Source organism: Nicotiana tomentosiformis, chromosome 11, assembly GCF_000390325.3.
Source record: "Nicotiana tomentosiformis chromosome 11, ASM39032v3, whole genome shotgun sequence".
In the NCBI taxonomy this organism is placed as follows: Eukaryota; Viridiplantae; Streptophyta; class Magnoliopsida; order Solanales; family Solanaceae; genus Nicotiana; species Nicotiana tomentosiformis.
The window spans coordinates 104,102,465-104,123,123 of NC_090822.1; the positions used below are offsets into that span (position 1 = coordinate 104,102,465).

The 20,659-nt window shown below is 40.3% G+C and overlaps 2 protein-coding genes across 3 annotated transcripts; one reads left to right on the forward strand and one right to left on the reverse strand.

Moving 5' to 3' along the window:
• The first annotated feature begins 2,569 nt into the window (after positions 1-2,569).
• LOC104090976 (uncharacterized) lies at positions 2,570-6,515 on the forward strand. Of its 2 annotated transcripts, XM_009596201.3 has the most exons (6): positions 2,768-2,858; positions 3,622-3,692; positions 4,434-4,690; positions 4,955-5,166; positions 5,295-5,562; positions 6,051-6,515. In XM_009596201.3, exons 3-6 carry the CDS (start codon positions 4,436-4,438, stop codon positions 6,339-6,341), a joined length of 1,026 nt encoding a protein of 341 aa, XP_009594496.1. In that variant the 5' UTR covers positions 2,768-2,858; positions 3,622-3,692; positions 4,434-4,435; the 3' UTR covers positions 6,342-6,515. The 2 variants fall into 2 exon arrangements, with proteins under 2 accessions (XP_009594495.1, XP_009594496.1); XM_009596200.3 differs by lacking the exon at positions 3,622-3,692 and having other exon boundaries at positions 2,570-2,858.
• A 158-nt stretch (positions 6,516-6,673) lies between these two features.
• Positions 6,674-9,467, reverse strand: LOC104090977 (uncharacterized). Its single transcript, XM_009596202.4, has 4 exons — positions 9,245-9,467; positions 8,429-8,640; positions 7,677-7,929; positions 6,674-7,279 (listed from the first exon to the last, which is right to left on the reverse strand). Exons 1-4 carry the CDS (start codon positions 9,401-9,403, stop codon positions 6,956-6,958), a joined length of 948 nt encoding a protein of 315 aa, XP_009594497.1. The 5' UTR covers positions 9,404-9,467; the 3' UTR covers positions 6,674-6,955.
• Positions 9,468-20,659: the final 11,192 nt, after the last annotated feature.

Genomic DNA, 20,659 nt, shown 5'->3' on the forward strand with positions numbered 1-20,659 from the left:
CGCGTTCACGCGACTTGACCAATAAACTTCGAATAATTATAAACGTGTTATTAATTGTGTACACGTACGCGTGACATGATTCTTGACAAGCCAAATAAAATGAGTATACGTATGCGTGACTTATTTAAAGATAATTTTCATAAATCTAATCAAGCAATAAAAGCGAACATAGGAAAATTTTTTTGAAAATCGTATAAATCACAGTTTGTCCAAAATTAATTCAAGCCAAGTTTAAGTTAATAAAGCGACTGTGCTAGAACCACGGGACTCGGGGAATGCCTTACACCTTCTCTCCGGTCAATGGAATTTCTTACCCGAACTTTGTTTTCACAGACCAATAATAATATAGTCAAATCCTCCTTTGACTAGGGATTCAACTAAAAGGTGAAAAATCAATTTCAAGTGGCGACTCTATAAATAAAATAATTCCTACTAAAATTTATCACTTTAATTAGAATTTTTTTTTAACCCACAATCCATAACATACATATATATTTTTGGGATTAAAAAAAGGTGTGACAATAAGCATACTAGGTCGTTTAGTACAGACTGAGTTAAAAGCTATTTTAAATCACAATACATTTGAAATTTATCTTGAAAAGATGTAACTGGAAGCAATTTATAATGTGTCGATTCACCTAAAGGGCATGCAACATAAGCACATTCAGGTCGTTTAGTATAGACTGAGTTAAAATCTATCATAGATCACGAGACACTTCTAAAATATATCCTGAAAAGCCGTGATCGAGAGCAATTTATAAGGTATCATTTCACTTAGGGAATGCAATATAAGAATATCCAGTTCATTTTGTGTAGACTGACTTAAAATCTATTATAGATCACAACAAACTTTTAAAATCTATTATACCGCATCCAGGTCGTTTACTATTGACTAAGTTAAAATCTTTTATAAATATAAATTTAAAATGTTCATCTTTCAACCTCAATCTCAAATATGAAATTTTCTCCAAAACCACGTTAAATCTTTTCGAAACTCACTAATTTGATATTTAGACTCCTCGAAATTAAAGATCCCTGACAAGAATCAATAACGCTCACTTGAAACAAAATCACACCTTCACAAACTCCGAGTTTTTCAAACTTAAAGCTCTAGCTTCAACACTCACTGTTAATGGAGTATTTCAGATATTTTTCCGACATAGGTGGGGAAAGTAGTGATTTGTTTCAAGTGAGTGTTATTGAATTTTATTGGGGATCTTTTGAAGAGTCTAAGCTAGCATTTGAACATTAATTTTGTTGAAACTTGAAAAAAGAGTTTTTGAAATTGTATTTAAAAATATTTTTTGGAGTTGAAGTTGTATTTGGACATGTATTTTATTAAAAATAATTGAAATTTTGTGAGTGGAAGAAAAATTTTCACCCAAAAACTACCCTAAACCAGTTTTTGAGAACTTGATTTTTTTTTTTTCAAAAACTAATCATATTCCATGAACAAACAATACATATTTTCCAAGATATTTTGAAAAAAAAATAGCCAAAATCTATAGGGGGAGCTAAATCTCAAATTTTAGGGAGTTTGGAGAAGATTTGTGGTTCTTGGTGAAATTTTAGATTTGAGATTGAGATTTATAGTCTGTTTGGCCAAACTTCTCCCCACCCCAAAAGTGTTTTTTTTTTTTAAATTTCTCAAAATGCACTTTTTTCTCAACTTGAGGTGTTTGGCCATACTTTTTTGGTGAAAAAAAGTGCTTTTAGGAAGAAGGAGAAATTATTTTAGAGAAGCATAAACAAGTAGTTTCTCCCCAGAAGCAGAAGCAATTTTGACTTTTATTCTTACCAAAAATACCCTTAACAAAATTTGATATATATCATAATAACCTTACTTATTTTAAACCTAATACTTAGAATTAGAGATTATATTATTGAACTCTCCTAATGTATAAATATTTTATTTTTATTTCTTGGATAACTTTCTAATATATGATAACTTTTGGGAGGAATACTTTTATATTTGTTAAATAATTTTCTGACATATTTAAATCATCTTGAAATAATTAAAGTACTTTTTAATTTTATTTTCATGTTTTACTTAAATAAAATGAAAAAACTTAATTATTATCTTTAATAATAAACATTTGAGATTATTTATTTATTCATATAATATTAACTATTAAGTAAATCTTTTTATGTCCTTATTAGTAATTTGATACTTAAAAACACTTTTTGAAAAACTTGGCCAAACATAAATTATTGCTTAAAAGTACTTTTCAGACTGATTAGCCAAACACAAACTGCTTCTCCTCAAAAGTTATTTTTTGAAAAATACTTTTAAAAAAAATACTTATTAAAATAAGTATATTTTTTCCAGTTTGGCCAAACATGCTATGAAGGTGAACAATTTAGATTTACATGTCTATAATAGATTTTAAGTAAGTTTATACTAAACGATTTGGACGTGACATAATATAAGAAATGTAATTTTGATTTATTTGGTATAAAAATATCACGATGATACGTGTCAAAAGTATTTCTCTTTCTCTTAAATCATGGACGCAATTAAATACCAGAGACGGAATTATTAGGTAGCCTTTAGTGAGGTTCGGTATTTGGGTGAAAAATTCATTCTCCATTTGGACAAGACAACATCAAATCAAATTTCTCTTGTGGGCTCTTTCTCCTCTTCAAGTCAGACAGCACGTTTTATTTTACTGCTCTTTTGAAGTGGATTGGCAGCATAATTCCTTCCACAGAATTACCCACTGCTCATTCTCTCATTTATACATATATATACTTTGTTCTAATGGCTGTAAATCAAAGTGGTAAAAGAGTAACTGCTGCTTCTGCTAGAGCTCACACCAGAAAATCCAAGAATAACACCCCATTTCGTCTTTCTTCAAGTGGGTTTCCTTTCAAAATTTTATCTTTTTTCAACAATTTTACCTTCTTTTTTCTATTTTGCTGTTGTTTTATTGAATCATCGATATTTGGGATTGGTCTGCTGATTTTAATCTTATGTGTTGCATTACACCTTTTTCAGTTGATTTTTGTACTGTAGTTGCTATTAATCTGATATTTGCTTTCACTTTTTCAGCTGATTTTTGTACTGTAGTTGCTACTAATATGATATTTGCTTTCACTGTGCTGTTTTCAATTCTCCATTTTGAAATGGAGAAATGAAAGAATATTCTGCTTGTGTGTATTCTGAAATTAGCATATGATGAACAAGTTGCTAAAATGAGGGGATAATGATAGATGTATTTTTCTTGAATGTGTAATTTATGTTTTGAAAAGGGGAATGTTCTGTAGACTGTTCGCCTTGGTTTCTTGATTATTTGGTTAATTGTATCCTTTTTACAATAAATTCAGCAGATGCAGTTATCGAACCATTAGATTTAAGATCTTTTCTTTGATAATGGGGTCGGACTTCTTACTGAAAGCCATTGTGTGGCTTACTGAAATTTGAAACTCAGTTTTTATATCACATCAAAACTTAGAATGTTCTGATGTGTGCCATTTCTGTTAGCTAGGATGTTTTGATGTGTGCCATTTTCTGTTGTACTTGTAGAAACATGATCAGGAGTGGGTTTTGGTGTGAGAAACTTGTTATTACAAGGGCATTGCATATTTTAGATGATTAATTATTATTTGTTGTTGTGGCAGAATCTTGTTCGTTCCTTTTATCTTTCTTGAGCCAAGGGTCTACCGGAAACAACCTCTCTGCCTTCTTAAAGGTAGGGTTAAGGTCTGCATATACACTAACCCTCCCCAAACCTCACTTGTGGGATTACACTGGGTTTGTTGTTGTAGCAGAATCTTGTTAGATGCAGAGCATTTGAAATACAATTGCAAAGTTTTTTCGAGCATGATATGAACACAATGATCTGTCACCAAAAATTGCTATATGGCTTTTTTGGGTCCATCTTTTAATGCCTTATAGAGGCCAAGCTTCACTTGTGCCTTAGCTACCTACTAAACACTTTTCTCATATCTGTTCTTGTTGTATAACTTCTAATGACAAGTGCCTTCCAGAGGTCTGATTTGAGATCTGAGTTCTACTGTCAAATTATGTTTGATATGTGTTCTTAAGACACATGCCCTCTGTCCAGATGAATATGCATTAAGTCTGATAGGCTTTGCTTGGATTTCTCGTAATTTATGAGTGAGCTGCAAGCAAAATGTGCCAGGGTGGTTCTCGGCAGAATGTTTTGGGCAGCCAAGTCAATAGATGAGCGAGGCGCAATAAGTTTATGACATCACATTTCTGTGACGTATAGCATTTAGGTTGTATTAGGATAGATGATTGGCTGTGGTTATGCTGAGAATGGTAGTGGGGAAGCAGTGGCCATTACCTGTCATGTGTTATCACTATTCCAGTGTCATCCGCATTCGAGTCTCCTGATTACTACTATTTTTTGTCTATTTTGTTTTGCACCCTATTCCTCTATTCTCTTATTCATCCCTTCTCTTTTCAGTTATGATTGCACAAATAGCAATAGCAACAACAGTTGGAGTGTTGGGATGGGCTTATCTGGCATTGCTTAAGCCTCCCCCTCCTAAAGTTTGTGGCTCACTGGGTGGTCCTCCAGTGACTTCGCCAAGGGTCCAACTTAGTGATGGGAGATTTCTAGCCTATAAAGAGGAAGGCATTGCGAAGGAGAAGGCAAAGTACAAGATCATTATTGTTCACGGCTTTGATAGTTCTAAAGACTTGACATTACCTATTTCCCAGGTATGAAAGTTAGTAGATGGAAATTTATAAAACTGAATATTTAGCGTCTTCATTTTAGTAGCTATTACACATGGGAAGCAGTTCGTCTATTATTTCTTATACCTCATGCTGAGAAGATGGAGAACTTTATAAACTTATGATGGGCTATGGATTTGCAACATCAATATAGTTTTCTTTTATCCTTAGAATTGGAGGTCGTCTTTAGTAAACCTTTGGTACTTGAACTTTGTAATTCATTTAGCTGATTCTGTTTTAAGTACCCAGGACCTCATACAAGAGCTCCAAATATATCTCCTACAATATGATCGTGCTGGTTATGGAGAGAGTAATCCACATCCAAAGCGCTCAGTAAAGAGTGAAGCACTTGACATTGAGGAGCTAGCGGATAAGTTGCAACTAGGACCCAAGTTCTATGTGCTTGGCTTGTCCATGGGAGCCTATCCTCTGTGGAGTTGCCTAAAGTACATACCGAATAGGTATCATTTTCATCTTTTTCTTTGATTTTCAGAAATGACCTTCACCCTGTTTCATATTGTTTAAAATTAGAAACCCGGAGAAGTTCCATTTCAGTACTTTTATTCAAACAATTGAAATGTCTACGCAGGCTGGCTGGAGTTGCTCTTGTTGTTCCATTTGTAAATTACTGGTGGTCCTGTTATCCTGCAAAACTATCGAAAGAAGCTTTGGGAAAGATGCTTGCTCAAGATCAGCGAACATTTCGGGTTGTACATTATGCCCCATGGCTGGTTCATTGGTGGATGAACCAAAAGTGGTTCCGCGCTTTAAGTATTACGGAAGGGAATATGGCCATATTTAGTCCTCCAGATCTAGAAATAGTGAAACAGTTATCAGCTGCCCCTAGTCCTGGTCAGGTAAATGATTCTCACTTTCATTTTCGATGAGAGAGAAGATTATATTAATTAAAGAAAGAGGATTTCCCCGTTATATAAGAAGTATACGAAGCAAAGAGAGCTATATAAACTTAGTCCTTTCTAGAAAAAACGTCATCTACAGATGTAGGGATCCCAATACTTATGCCAAGAGTAAACAAGAAACATCATGCTGTTTCCTATTTGGGAAGCTGTTGTGTTCCTTCCCTTCAAGAAACATCACGATGATATGAAAATATCAGCAAAGTTTTTAAATATCTAGCCAAATAAACATTTCGATGAATCAAGATGTGGTCTTTGGTTGCCTGTTCTCTTCCATTGGCAGAAACCCTCACAACGCTATTTTTTCTCTAGTCTATTCTTAACGGATGACGTTGTTGATGAAATAAGTGAGGAAGACATCTAATGCTGTACTAGCTATTTGCTTACTGTTAAGGGAGTCGTAATAATGGAACTATGTTTTTCTCCAGGAAAAAGTTCGACAGCAGGGCGAGTTTGAATGTTTGTATCGGGACATGATAATAGCTTTTGGAAACTGGGACTTTGCCCCAACGGAGATTACAAATCCTTTTCCAAAGAACGAAGGTTCTGTCCATCTTTGGCAAGGCCACGATGACAGAATTATCCCACGTGAACTCAACCGTTATCTAGCAGAGAAGCTTCCGTGGATTCAATATCATGAGGTTCCTAATGCTGGACATTTGTTAATTTACAATGCTAGTTTTTGTGAAACCATCTTGAGGAAACTTTTGACTAGTTGAGTGAAACTGTATGATGTAAATTTAGCATCGATCATGTATCTGTGAGTAAGACGGTAACTACCCTGAGCAAACGTTTGATTAGCAACTTAAGTACTTAACTGATAATTGTGAACTTCATTAGCTTTTGTAATAAATCTGAGGTAAAAGTTTATCATTATCTACTGTTTCAGCTAAGGCTCTCTTATTTACCCTTAAGCTTTTGCTCTTAGATTATTGTGTTCAATTTCTGGTTGTTCTGTAAAACAGTTGACATGTTTTAGGTGCATTAGGAAGGAACATTATCACAGATGTTGGTATCATGCTATAGGAACACTGGCATTGAAGTGCTATTATAGCTAAAAGCAGTGTTTTGTTTTAATTTTTTTTTTTGTAACATGTCACATTATGAAATACATCATCCGATAAGTACAAAAAGGGCAAAAAAAGGAAATTCAATATGTAAACATCTGAACATGGTTATGTGACAGTAAAAAGGGCAGCCCGGTGCACTAAGCTCCCGCTATGCGCGAGGTCCGGGGAAGGGCCGGACCACAAGGGCCTATAGTATGCAGCAGAGGCTGTTTTCACAGCTTGAACCCGTGACCTCTTGGTCATGCGACAGTGATGACTATAAACTATGACTTAGTTGGATAAGATGGTGGAGTTTCTCCAATCAAAAGATACCTTAAAATGGCTTCACAAACAGTAGTATCATAGATCAATAGATGTCCGTTATTAGGAACTTCGTGATATTGAATCCAAGGTAACCTGTTTGCAATATGCCTTTGTAGTTTTAGATTAATAACTTTATCCTCACTGCCTTGCCAAATGTGAACACAACTCTGACCATTTTCTGGAAAAGGATTGCTTAGCTCCAAAGGATCAAAATCCCACCTACTAAAAGCCACAAGGAAATCACTGCAAAGATTGTTGAAAACACTTCTGTTCCTTAGTTTTTCCTGTACCATGGCAAGTAGAAAATCCCACCTTACTCTCCAGAAGTTATATTTAAGATGATTTATGCATCTAAGTCCAATTTGGCATTAAAAAGGGCAGCTCGGTGCACAAAGCATCCTTCATTCACGTAGGGTCCGGGGAAAGGCAGTCGCACTTTAAGGGACGTGATGTAGACAGCCTAACCTAATGCAGCACCCCAAGGGATATGATGTAGATAACCTAACTAATGTAGGCATTAGTGGCTGTTTCCACGGCTCGAACCCGTGACCTATAGGTCACACGGAGACAATTTTACCGTTGCTCCAAGGTTCCCCTTCACAATGTAAAAGACAATTTGGACATATATAAAAAATAGTACAGAAAACATTGAGATAACTGCGAATTTAAGTGATATTTTACCGGACTAAAACCCTGAAATCCTGGTATATTCTTTATAATCTCTAAATCCTTGGAAGTAAAGTATGTAGTTTTTGGATCATTGGTAGAAGAAGTTTTTCGAATCGCCCACCACTGTAGTAATTTAGGAACATATTTAGCAGTCATAGTCATCCACCAATAGTTTTTCTTCCTTTGATCATCCTTTGTGAGATTGTGAGGAAGGGATGGCCATTGGTAATTCACAATGGGAACAACAAACGCTACCCCTGCTAACCTGTAACATTAAAAGATTTAAAGGAAAAAATAATTTTATATTTTAGATAAATGAACGGTCACAAATAAATTAAAACAAGAAATGTAAGCGTAATATTTATATGTTACAAAATAAAACTTAGGTGTGTATGTGTGCGCAGGGCAGATTTACCTTAGGTTATGCATTTCGCCAGAAAATTTCACTAAATACACATATAAATGATATACAAAAATTAACAAATACTTATAAATAATATAGAATAAAACCACTTGGTAAATTTGCGTTGCTTGGTCCGCTGGTTAAGGCGTTAGCAATTTTCAAGTTTGGTTATGGGGTTCAAGCCCAAACCAACACACTTTTGTCTCTTAACATCTTTAAAAATAATTGATATGATCTAAATTATTTTTTTTTTCGCGACTTCGTTTCAAATTTATTTGCTTACTCTTTTAAATGTGACACCGGTTATAAAAAATCATGCGTACGCCACTATCTGTGTGTAACGCAAAAGAGTTGATTTTACCTGTTGGGAATGTGTTTGATGCAACTCCAAGTTGGGTAACATCCCATTGAGCTACAAATAATATAGAACTTTGATCCTAATTGCAAGTGATCAGCCAATTCCTCAATGTCAGATGCTTCACTCCTTAGGGATCGTTTTGGGTTTGGATCACTTTCCCCGTATCCAGCTCTATCGTATTGAACTATATATATCCCCATCTTGTTCATCATTTCCTGTTCATTATTTCAAGAATCAACAACTACATCCTAATTAACTCATTTTCCAAAACGTATTAATTAATCAGTATATGTGACAATATGTAAGTACAATTTTTTCCGATACCTACTGGTCTTACTAATTCGAATTCACGCTAAGGCTCATTAACTTAGAATTTCTCCATATTTAAGACTCAAACCAAAAAATTCTAATTAAAAGTAGAGGGATTTGATTTATCTCACCACACACTTGGTGGTAAGTATTCTTGGCTCTAAATCAAAGAACATTCAACATTAAAAAGAAAAAATTAAATAAATATTCTTGGCTCTAAATCATTGATACCCCTTCGCATCTATTTTTCTCATATGTCCATATATATTATATTAGATCAGGGGAGAATATTCACTGTTTAAATAAAATTTTCTAAAACCCTTAAAAAAAATCTCTATTATATTTTCACTACTGTCATCACTCCAAGCACATTTACAAAGACAAAATAAACTTAATCCACCTTAACAACAAAAAAATAAGATTGATCAAATTCTATTGAGTTTGACACATTTATCGAAGAATGATTTTAATTATCAAATGATCGGACAATCAGGAGCTATTCACTCATACCTGGGGTGCAAGAAAATCCCTTTCTTTGCGGCCGTCAAAGCCATGAACAAATATAATTCTATAATTGGATTTCTCCTTTGGAACACCTCTCTCTTTATAGGCCAAGTATCTCCCATCACTTAATCTGATTTTAGCTGAATTATTATCTCTCAAATCCATTTCCAAAGGAAAATTTTTTTGAAAAGACAAAAAGTTTGTTGTTAAAGTTATAAGCTGTGTGTTCTTACATGGGATCTACAAACAGTTCTTATAGGCAAAAGTTTCTTTTATGTCAACCCCTTTCGCTGAGATTTCCATTAACGTGCAGCTCATGAATATAATCAAACTTTAAAATAACATTTAAAAGTAAACGATTTTCAGGGCTGGCATGTCTAAAATTTATTTAAAGATGTTATCTCCATGTTTTTTTTTTTCTCATTCTGATAACAAAACAGTTGTACAATTATTAGTTCTTTAATTTATGTATAAAGAAGGTCGTGAAAACGACCTTACTTGAACACGATCTGTTCTAACGATCTGTACTTGAACCAAGCCTGGTTGATGAGTTATATATGGCCAACAACAACAACAACAACAAACTTCACAAGTGGGGTCTGAGAAGGGTAGTGCATATACAAACTTTATCTTTTGTATACGGGTAAAACCGAGCCCACTAAACACTCCGGTTTCCCGGTGAGACAAACGGAGCAGGGACGTGACCGTAAGGAGTCGGAATCGGAGCGAGGAGCTCCTTGTATCATGACTCAAGCAAAATACCTGCCATCGGGGGCATCAGGATCACGTCCTCCGGGTCCGGTTCGAGCCCCGAGGCTTCGGAGAGCATTACCAAACAACCGCACATGACTAACAAAGGGCCGTGATATCCGCGCCCAACCGGATATCACAGCGTGAATCTCGACCCGTATCGGCAGAAAATCAGTGATTAACAAAACGAAAGATTTTTACCTTTCTTAGGATTGTACTTAGGGTAAAACTCCCTCATTATAGAAAGGGGAAGCTTATTATTCATTAGGGACATTGAAACATGCATAACGAGGAAATTTACTTCTAGTTTTTCAGCAGGTTATTCAAAGTTCTTATTTTTTATTCATAAGTTCTTCATAAGTGCAAGCTCGGTACCGAAGGCAGTTTTCTTGTTAAACTATTAACCAAGCTCGGGATCACTCTTATCATTGATTTGATCATTTATTACGTCTTTTTTTTGCTTAATTTAACGTCATTGATCACTTGTATTGAATTAATCCACATATCTTTAAAACCGCGTATAAATTCAATTGTTATCTGTTTTCAAGGGTAAACAGTTTGGCGCCCACCGTGGGGCTAAGGATAATAGTGGTAATTTGATACAAATTTCCATAACACACTCTGTTTTACGCTAGTTCTTTGAGATTTTAATTTCAGGTTAACTTAAGAATGTCAAACACTCAATCTGCTCACTTGAATGTTGATGCTGAGTCTGGCCACCATTGCGAGAACAACAATATAGTGCCCAGCAACGAGGTACCCCCTGCTGACCCCAACGGAGTTCCGATTGCAGACCCAATCGATGCCAACTCACATGTGGCCATCGACGCAAACTTGCCTACCGACCCTGAGAACAGCGTTCGCGGAGTAGCACGATCAACAGCCCGAGGTAGGCACAATGGTGAAGGCAATGGAATCAATTTGCGGGTGATCTTCGAAATATTGCAAGCTCAACAGGCAGCGATAAACCAGCTACAGAACCAAAGCCTCCCCCCCAGTAGAGTTGAGCCCGGACCATCCCGGGAAAACACCCGAAGAAATGAACAAACCATGGACAGGATGGGTGAAGTCGAATCCCGGACCAACCCCGAAATAATAAAGATGCTCGAGGAACTGACAAAGCGGGTGGAATCAGGGGAAAAGAAGATCGAACCAATGACAAAAAAGTGGAGACATATAACTCTAGAGTTGATCAAATCCCAGGAGCACCCCCGATATTGAAAGGCTTGGAATACAAGAAATTTGTCCAAAAACCTTTCTCTCCGAGCGCGGCACCAAAAACAATCGCGAAGAAGTTTCGTATTCCCGAAATTCTAAAGTATAACGGAACTACGGATTCAAATGAGCACGTGACCTCCTACTTGTGTGCCATCAAGGGAAACGACTTAGAGGACGATGAAATCGAATCGGTTCTGCTGAAAAAGTTCGAAGAAACCCTGTCGAAAGGAGCAATGATATGGATTCACAACTTACCCCCTAATTCAATTGATTCATTTCCTATGCCTGCAGATGACTTCGTAATATGCCAAGGCTATGAAGGTTGAGATAAGACAATCAGACCTTTTCAAAGTGAAACAAAGAGACAACAAAATTCTCAGGGAATTCGTGTCGAGATTCCAAATGGAACGAATGGACCTGCCTCCAGTCACGGACGATTGGGACGTTCAGGCGTTCACTCAAGAACTCAACCCCCAAAGCTCCTTGGCTTCACAGCAGCTGAAACAGAACTTGATAGAGTACCCGAGTAACTTGGGTTGACGTTCATAATAAGTACCAATCAAAAATTAGAGTCGAGGATGATCAGCTCTGGGTGCCCTCCAGGTCTATTTATCCTATCAGAACTAGTGACAGGTCTAAAAGAGTTGTCGACCATGAACCAAGACCGAATAGAGATCGGTATCAACCGTACAACAAAGATCGAAGAGGTAGCGGGTCCGGATGTAACCCTGTGAGGAGTGAAAAAAGGAGCGATCGAGGACATAATAGCCGGAAACTCATGAGTAAAAATGGTTTCGACATGTCGCTAGGGGCCAGGGAGGCACCAAGGTTATCGGAATACAACTTCAACGTCAATATTGCTGGCATCGTATCTGCCATCTGACGCATCAAAGATACCAAGTTGCCTAAGCCATTGCAGTCCGATCTTGCCCAAAGAGACCCCAACCTGATGTGTAAATATCATGGAACTCACGGCCACAGGACTGAAGACTGCCGACAACTGAGAGAAGAAGTGGCCCGTTTATTCAATAACGGGCACCTCCGAGAATTTCTGAGTGATCGAGCCAAAAATCACTTCAGGAATAGGGACTCCAACAAATAGACCGAGCAAGAGGAACCTCAACACGTCATTAACATGATCATTGGTGGAATCGACGTCCCTCAAGGGCCAATGCTAAAGCGCACTAAGGTGTCCATTACAAGGGAAAAACGAACCCGAGATTACATGCCGGAGAGGACCATCTCTTTCAACGATGAGGACACTGAAGGCATCGTGCAACTGCATAACAATGCACTGGTAATATATGTACTCATAAATAAATCTCGAGTTAAGCGTGTGTTAATTGATCAAGATAGCTCGGCCAATATCATCAATCGAGGGTCGTAGAACAGCTGGGTCTACAAGACCAAATAGTGCCTGCAATCCGGGTTTTAAACGGATTCAACATGGCATGTGAAACTACTAAAGGGGAGATAACCCTTTCAATGAACATCGCCGGAACCATTCACGAAATGAAGTTCTACGTGATTGAGGGGGATATGAGATATAATGCTCTATTCGGAAGGCCATGAATTCACAACATAAGGGCAGTATCTGCGACACTACACCAGGCATTGAAGTTCCCCATACCGGGAGGGATCAAGACATTTTACGGAGAGCATCCGGTCGAAAAAGAAATGTTCGCGGTCGATAAGGTGATCCCAATGTCCGCACTCTCGGCATCAAAGAACCCAAAGTCGAATAGGAAGGAAGAAACTAAACAGCAATCACCGACACAGGTTCCGACCGAACTGGAGAAGCTAGAGGCAGGCGAGGATGATGACTATGGAGTTCCCAGGTCGTTCATCGCCCTTGATGATTCTGATGCCACCATATCGACAGTCGAGGAGTTAGAGCAAGTCATATTGATCGAACACTTGCCCGATCGGAAGGTATACCTGGGTACGGTGTTAACTCTTGGGATCAGAAAAAAACTCATTGAATTCCTTATAGCTAACGTAGATTGTTTTGCTTGGTCCCATTTAGACATAACATAGATCCCACCAGAAATAACCACTCATAAGATAAGCTTGAATCCAAAGTTCCACCCGGTTAAATAGAAAAGAAGGCCTCAGTCCAAAGTCAAGAATGCATTCATCAAAGACGAGGTATCTAAGCTCCTTAGAATAGGTTCCATTCGGGAAGTTAAGTACCCGGATTGGTTGGCTAACGTAGTAGTAGTGCCTAAAAAGGGAAATAAATTAAGAATATGCGTAGATTATAAAGACTTGAACAAGGCCTGCCCCAAGGATTCTTTTTCTTTGCCTAATATCGATCGCATGATCGATGCAACGGTCGGGCACAAGATACTCAGCTTTCTAGACACCTATTCTGGGTACAACCAAATCCGGATGGACTCGGGCGATCAAGGAAAAACTTCTTTTATCACTAAGTGCGACACCTATTGTTATAACATGATACCGTTTGGATTAAAAAATGCTGGCTCAACTTATCAACGCCTAGTAAACTGGATGTTCAAAGAACAAACAGGAAAATCAATGGAAGTTTACATTGACGAACATGTTAGTTAAGTCCCTGTGAGTAGAGGACCATTTGAAACATTTGCAGGAAATATTCAACATACTAAAGAGATACAATATGAAGCTAAACCCGGAGAAATACACATTCGGGGTCAAATCCGGGAGGTTTCTTGGATTCATGGTGTCCAACCGAGGGATCAAGATCAATCCCGACAAAATCAAAGCTATAGAAGATATCACCGTGGTGGACGATGTCAAGGTCATTCAGAGGATAACTGGGCATATAGCCTCCCTGGGACGGTTCATATCAAGGTCCTCCGATAAGAGCCATCGGTTATTCTCGTTATTGAAGAAGAAGAATAACTTTTCATGGACCTCGTAGTGCCAACAAGCTTTGGAAGAACTCAAATGGTAACTTTTGAGTCCACCCTTGCTCCATACTCCGAAGGCGGACGAGCAGTTGTACTTGTACTTGGCAGTATCCGAGATAATAGTAGTCTTAGTCCGGGAAGAGGAAGGTATGCAATTTCCTGTCTATTATATTAGTAGAACTCTAGGCGAGGCCAAAACAAGGTACCCTCACCTAGAAAAATTGGCGCTCGCTTTGCTAAGCGCCTCCAGAAAGTTAAAATCGTATTTTCAATACCACCCAATATGTGTCGTAACTTCTTACCCACTAAGGAATATAATGCACAAACCCGAGCTCTCGGGTCAGCTGGCCAAATAGGCCATAGAAATTAGCGTGTATGATATTGAATATCGACCTCGAACAGTCATAAAATCTCAAATTTTGGCAAATTTCGTGGCCGACTTCACGCCGGACTTAATATACCTGAAGTCGAAAAGGAATTGTTGTTAACCTCGGGGACTTTTTCGGGAATTTGAACCCTCTTTACGGATGGTGCCTCGAACGCAAAGAGGTCTGGACTCGGCATCATGTAGAAGCCGCCTACGGGTAATGTAGTTAGGAAATCTATTAGACCTGTAAAATTGAGTAACAATGAGGCCGAGTATGAGGCCATGATTGCGGGTCTCGAATCGGCTAAAAGCCTGGGGGCCGAAGTGGTCGAAGCTAAGTACGACTCCCTCCTTGTAGTAAATCAAGTCAATGGGACAATCAAAGTAAAAAAGGAACGAATACAAAGGTACTTGGACAAATTATAGGTAACACTGCATCGATTCAAGGAATGGACCTTACAGCACGTACCCCGAGATCAAAATAGCGAAGCCGATGCTCTGGCCAACTTGGCGTCATCGGTCGATGACGATGAATTCAACTTAGGAACGGTCGTACAACTCATAAAATCGGTAGTGGAAGAAGACCATGCCGAAATAAACTCAACAAGTTTAACTTGTGACTAGAGAAACAAGTATATAAACTACCTGAAGACTGGGAAGCTGCCCTCGGATTCTAAAGAATCGAGAGCTCTGCGCACGAAGGTGGCCAGGTTTAGCCTATCCGAAGGTACTCTATTCAGAAGAACGTTTGATGGCCCACTCGCCATATGCTTGGGGCCGGGAGACACCGAATATGTTTTGAGGGAAGTTTATGAAGGCACCTGCGAAAACCATTCAGGGGCAGAATCTTTGGTTCGCAAGATAATCAGAGCCAGCTATTACTGGATCTACATGGAGAAAGATGCGAAGGACTTTGTACAGAAATGCGACAGCTGCCAGAAGCATGCACTAATGATTCATCAACCCGGAGTGCTGCTACATTCAGTCTTGTCACCTTAGCCATTCATGAAGTAGGGAATGGACATTGTCGGTCCCCTGCTATGGGCACCTGGTAAGGCTCAATTCATACTGTTTATGACTAACTATTTTTCTAAGTTGGTCGAAGCTCAAGCGTTCGAGAAGTTCCGGGAAAAAGAAGTCGTCGACTTCATTCAGGACCACATAATATGCCGGTTCGGAATACCAGCCGAGATAGTATGCGATAACGGGAAGCAATTCATCGGCAACAAGGTAAGCAAATTTTTCGAGGACCATAAGATCAAAAAGATCTTGTCATCACCCTATCACACTAGTGGGAACGGACAGGCAGAGTCTACAAACAAAACCATACTTCAAAACCTGAAGAAAAGGTTGACCAATGCCAAAGGGAAATTGAAGGAAATTCTGCCCGAAGTCTTGTGGCATACCGCACGACCTCAAAATCTAGTACCAGGGCCACTCCGTTTTCGTTAATCTATGGTGCCGAAGCATTAATACTGGTCAAAGTGGGAGAACCGAGCCTCAGGTTATGATATGCGACCAAAGAATCGAATGGTGAGGCCATGAGCACGAGCCTGGAACTATTGGACGAGAGGCGCGAGGCCGCCCTAGTCGGTTGGCCGCCCAAAAGCAGCGGATAGAAAGATATTACAACCGAAGAACCAACCTCCGACACTTCAATGTCGGGGACTTGGTGTTAAGAAAAGTAACACTGCACACCTGAAACTCGAACATAGGGAAGCTAGGACTGAACTGGGAAGGACCATATCGAGTCATCGGGATTACCGGTAAGGGTTCGTACAAACTCGAAGCAGGAAATGGTGCACAGTTACCAAACAAGTGAAACATGACGTACTTAAAGTAGTAGTACTACTAAGGTACGATATCATTCACCCTTTTTTAATATTACGAATCGAACTAACACTTTCAGGAAACAACCAAAAGAGAGAATATGACTATTAGGTCTGAAAGCACGTGTTGCACTCTTTTTCTCTTGAACCGGTTTTGTCCCAAATGGGTTTTCTGGCAAGGTTTTTAACGAGGCGCCAGTAAATCGTGCTAACTTAGAATTGAACACTTGTTTTTAATCAGAATTAATGGTCTCATCAACAACATCCGAGCCCTCTCAAGATCAACCTCGAATACTGAGGGCCATCACCCTCGGGTCAAGCTTCTTAGCAAGGAAGGAAGGAAACTTTGTGCATGAATAGTTTAGGCTCAGTGGTTAGGATTTATTGTATGGGTCAAACGGTCAAAGTGAACCGTGCCCGCGTAGACCACCTTAGCCATGATATAAGCTTTTACACGCTTCCAATCTTATACGTTGCACATAGAAATGAAAGGAAGTTTTTACCTTGCTATTACACACTTTTGCTTCTTAAAAGTATAGAGCCTAAGGTCTATTCCTACCCTGGGACAATCGATCCCAAGGGACGCTCCTATCCGAGCCCAAAGGGCTACCCCTACTCGGGGACTGTCATCCGAAATACGTTCGGGCGGCTCGGGTTATCGGAACCCTAAGGCACAAAGCCTATTAGGAGGTCAGGTTTTGTTTGGATCTCTGAAAAATGAATTATTACTACGTTCGATTCTGTGCTAAGGCATTAGAAATATTTGCAATTGTAAAAAGATGCTAAGATAATAGAAACTTGAAAATTGCCAAAAGGGAAAAATTTCATAGATTACAGAATATCTTTACAAAGTCCTAACAAAAACGGCCTCAACAAAAAATATGTACAGGATACAAAAACTAAAAAATCCTAAGGCATTTATGCCTGATCTTCACCAGAGCCTGACTCATCACCAGAATCGTCGGGGCCTTCGAATTCTTCAGAGACCACAAAGCCCTCTTCACCTTGGGGTTCAGCTAGCTTTTTGCCCTCGATCTCGAGTCTTTTTTTCTCCTCGATCTCAGTAGATAGGTCACAGCCTCGGGCATGGATTTCTTCGAGGGTATCCTTTTGGGATACCCGCCTCACGTACTCAACATTGGTCTTTAGGCGGGCCTCATTCGCTTCAACATCGGCCATGTATTGGGCCACCATCTCGTCAGCATCGGCCAAGGTTATCTCCAACATGGACCTCATTATTTCGAGCTCCTTACCAAGGGCATCCCGTTCAGCGATGGCCAAGCCCAGTTGTGCTCGGAGATCCTTATTTTGTCTGAGCCCGTGTATCTGCCTTCTCCTTCGCCACCCGAAGTTGAACTTCCACTGAAGACAGCTTAGCCTGGGCGGCCTCCTCTCTGAGGCCAGCAATTCCATCTTGCTTTTCCACCCTTTGGCCATTACTTGGACCTTGTCCATCTCCTTGTGGAATTGGTCGATCTGGTCGATCTTTTGCTTAACCTGTGAAGTATTCTTGTTAGCCTCTGCGACCGGACCCTCGTTTCTAACTTCAAAAACCTTTATCTTCTCCGCTAAGTTGGCGTGCTCTTGCCTTTAGGCCGATGCTTCTTTCTGAGCTTCATCCAGCTCGGCCTGGAGGTTCTTGGCGACCCCCCTTGCTGCTCGCTAAGAAGCTTGTACATGTCCCTTTTTTGGGAAAGCTCCTTGATCTCGCGCTTAAGTTGATTGACCTCAACTCGGTACCGAAGGAAACTCTCGTGGTGAAGTACCTAGGCTGCAAAAAGGCGAAAAACATAAGAAACATCAAACACAGATAACAATAGATCAATGGAAAGTAACAATGCCTTACCCGGTTCAGCGCTTGCTGCGCCTCATTGAAAAGGCACGACACGTTCACCTCATTCATTTTTTCCTGGTCCTCCTCGGTCACCAGGCATCGGAGGTAGCAAGCTACACACACATGAGCGAATAAAACCCGAGCATCCTCCGAGACGATCAATATAATCGATCTCTTGCGACCGGGGTCCACACTTACAGAAGGGAACTGGTTGGTCAGTTTCGAGCTCGAGCTTGGCCCGTCAGCTTTTGAGGATGTGTCCTTCTTTGGAACTTCCAGGTCGCCCAGCCCGGATAAGTCTTCTAAAGCAGACGAATCCACACCATCGAAAAAGGAGATAAAGGGATCGTCCGCACCATGGCCCCCCTCATTATACTTCTCCTTTCTCGCCTGGGCCTCCTCGAGCATGGACTTAGTGTAGGAGGGCATCCCTAAGATCTCAATTATATCGGGCTCCTCCTTTGGAACGGAGCCGGCATCGTGGGAAGTTTCACCCCGGGTATCCACTTCGATATTTTGAGTCAGAGAGGGGTCGATCTCACGAGTCTCCCCCTCGGATTCCTCAAATTCCTCGGGATAAGTTGTCCCGTGGATAACAAAAATAGGTTCATCCTCCGGCTCGTCCCTAAGCCGGAGAAGGGAGTTAGAATCCAGCACCTGGGAACTGGAGCCCCCCAGGCTTGCAGAGCACCTTTTTCTTTGGTTTCTTCACCTCGGAGCCCGAAGGTTGTCTCTTCCTTTTCTTCTTTTCCTTCGTGGCGGCAACGGAGGGATTAACGGACGGGGGCGCATCTTTGTTCCCTTCCGATGGCCTAAGTTTGGTGGTCTTAGGCAAACCTACAATAATAAAAAGGGAAAGGAGTTAGCATAATAAAAGATACATACATGGTATTGGCTATTCAGAAAGAGGCCTTACCATGAGAACGGGCCTCCTATTGGCCTTTCGAGAGTCCGCGCCATGTGCGCTCGATGTAAGACATCTGAGTACATATGCTCTCGATCCAATTCTTTTAGCCGGGGAACTGCATTTAAAACCCGGGTGACAGCTGCACAACCACAGACATGAATTAGAAGAAAGAAATTTAAAAAAATGAATTTTGACGTTCAAAGAGGGATTGCACTTACGAGACACATTATACTTCTCAGGGAATGACATGTATTCGGAGGGGATAAAATCCTCGGTTTTCACTCGGACAAAGCGTCCCTGCCAGCCCCGATCTCGATCTTCATCGATGCTCAAAATAGGGGCCTTGCTGGCCTGGCGAGTAAGCTTGATCAGTACCTCTCAGAACATCCGGGTACTGTATAATCAAAGCAAGTGGTCGATCGTGAACCGACGAGATTCGGTTTTGTTCACGAAGTAGCGGAGGAGGATCACGATCCTCTACAACGACGAATGGATTTGCCCGAGGTACACCTCATACCTCTTGCAAAAGTCCAGAATGATCGGGTCCACCGGGCCTAGTGTGAAGGGGTAAGTGTAAATACTTAAGTACCCCTCCACGTGAGTAGTAACGACGTCCTCAGGCCCGGGGACTACTACGTCCTTGCCCTCCCAATTGAAGTCTTTACAAACTATGGGAAGAACGTCTTCAATCACGGAGCATATGTACCTCGAGACTCCTTCGCCCCGGTCCCGTTTACGCGAAGCCTTATCGACTTTAAAGTCGTCTTCAATTGAGCAACCCCGAGGAATGAACGCTTTCAAAGAGGGATCCGGGGCCGGTTCGTTAGCAACCACATCGGGCGAAGCCGTTTCGAGGGCGACCACTTCAGGGGCAACCGCTTCGGTACCAGCGGCCGGTTGAGAAGATGAAGAGGCAATTGGTTGAGGAACAATTTTTAATGTTTTGACCATTGTCATCTAGGGGAGGTTTGAAAATTTGAGGAAAGAACGCAAAGTTCCGGAGAAACGGATTTTGGAGATGAAGAACAAGGTATGAAGATTTAAAGAAAGTCTGGAGAAAATCTGGAAATCACAATGAAGATTGAAGAACAAGGATGAATATATGAAGGTTTGAAGAAGGTTTGATGATGGCTGGAAAGCTTGAAGATAACAATTTAGTCGAAAAGTGGAAAAAGAACAAGGGGAGGTAGATTTTATAGGGAAACAACCGACGTTTTGCATTCGTAGGTAACCATCCGGAGAGCGACACGTGTCCGAAGTCAGAACGACGCGACTGATGGGACGTTTCAATTCACTCATCGTAGCGTACGAAGGAATGAACCAAAACCATCTATCGTTTCCTATCGTTCGGCAAGCCTACTCTCTGAGAAATGAAGGAACTATCTGTATACGGGTAAAACCGAGCCCACTAAGCACCTCGGTTTCACGGTGAGATAAACGGAGCAGGGACATGACTGTAAGGAGTCAGTATCGGAGCGAAGAGCTCCTCGTATTAGGGCTCGAGCAAAATACCCGCCCCCGGGGGCATCGGGTCTACGTCCTCCGGGTCCGGTTCGAGCCCCGAGACTTCGGAGAGCATTACCAAACAACCACACACGACTAACAAAGGGCCGTGATGTCTGCTC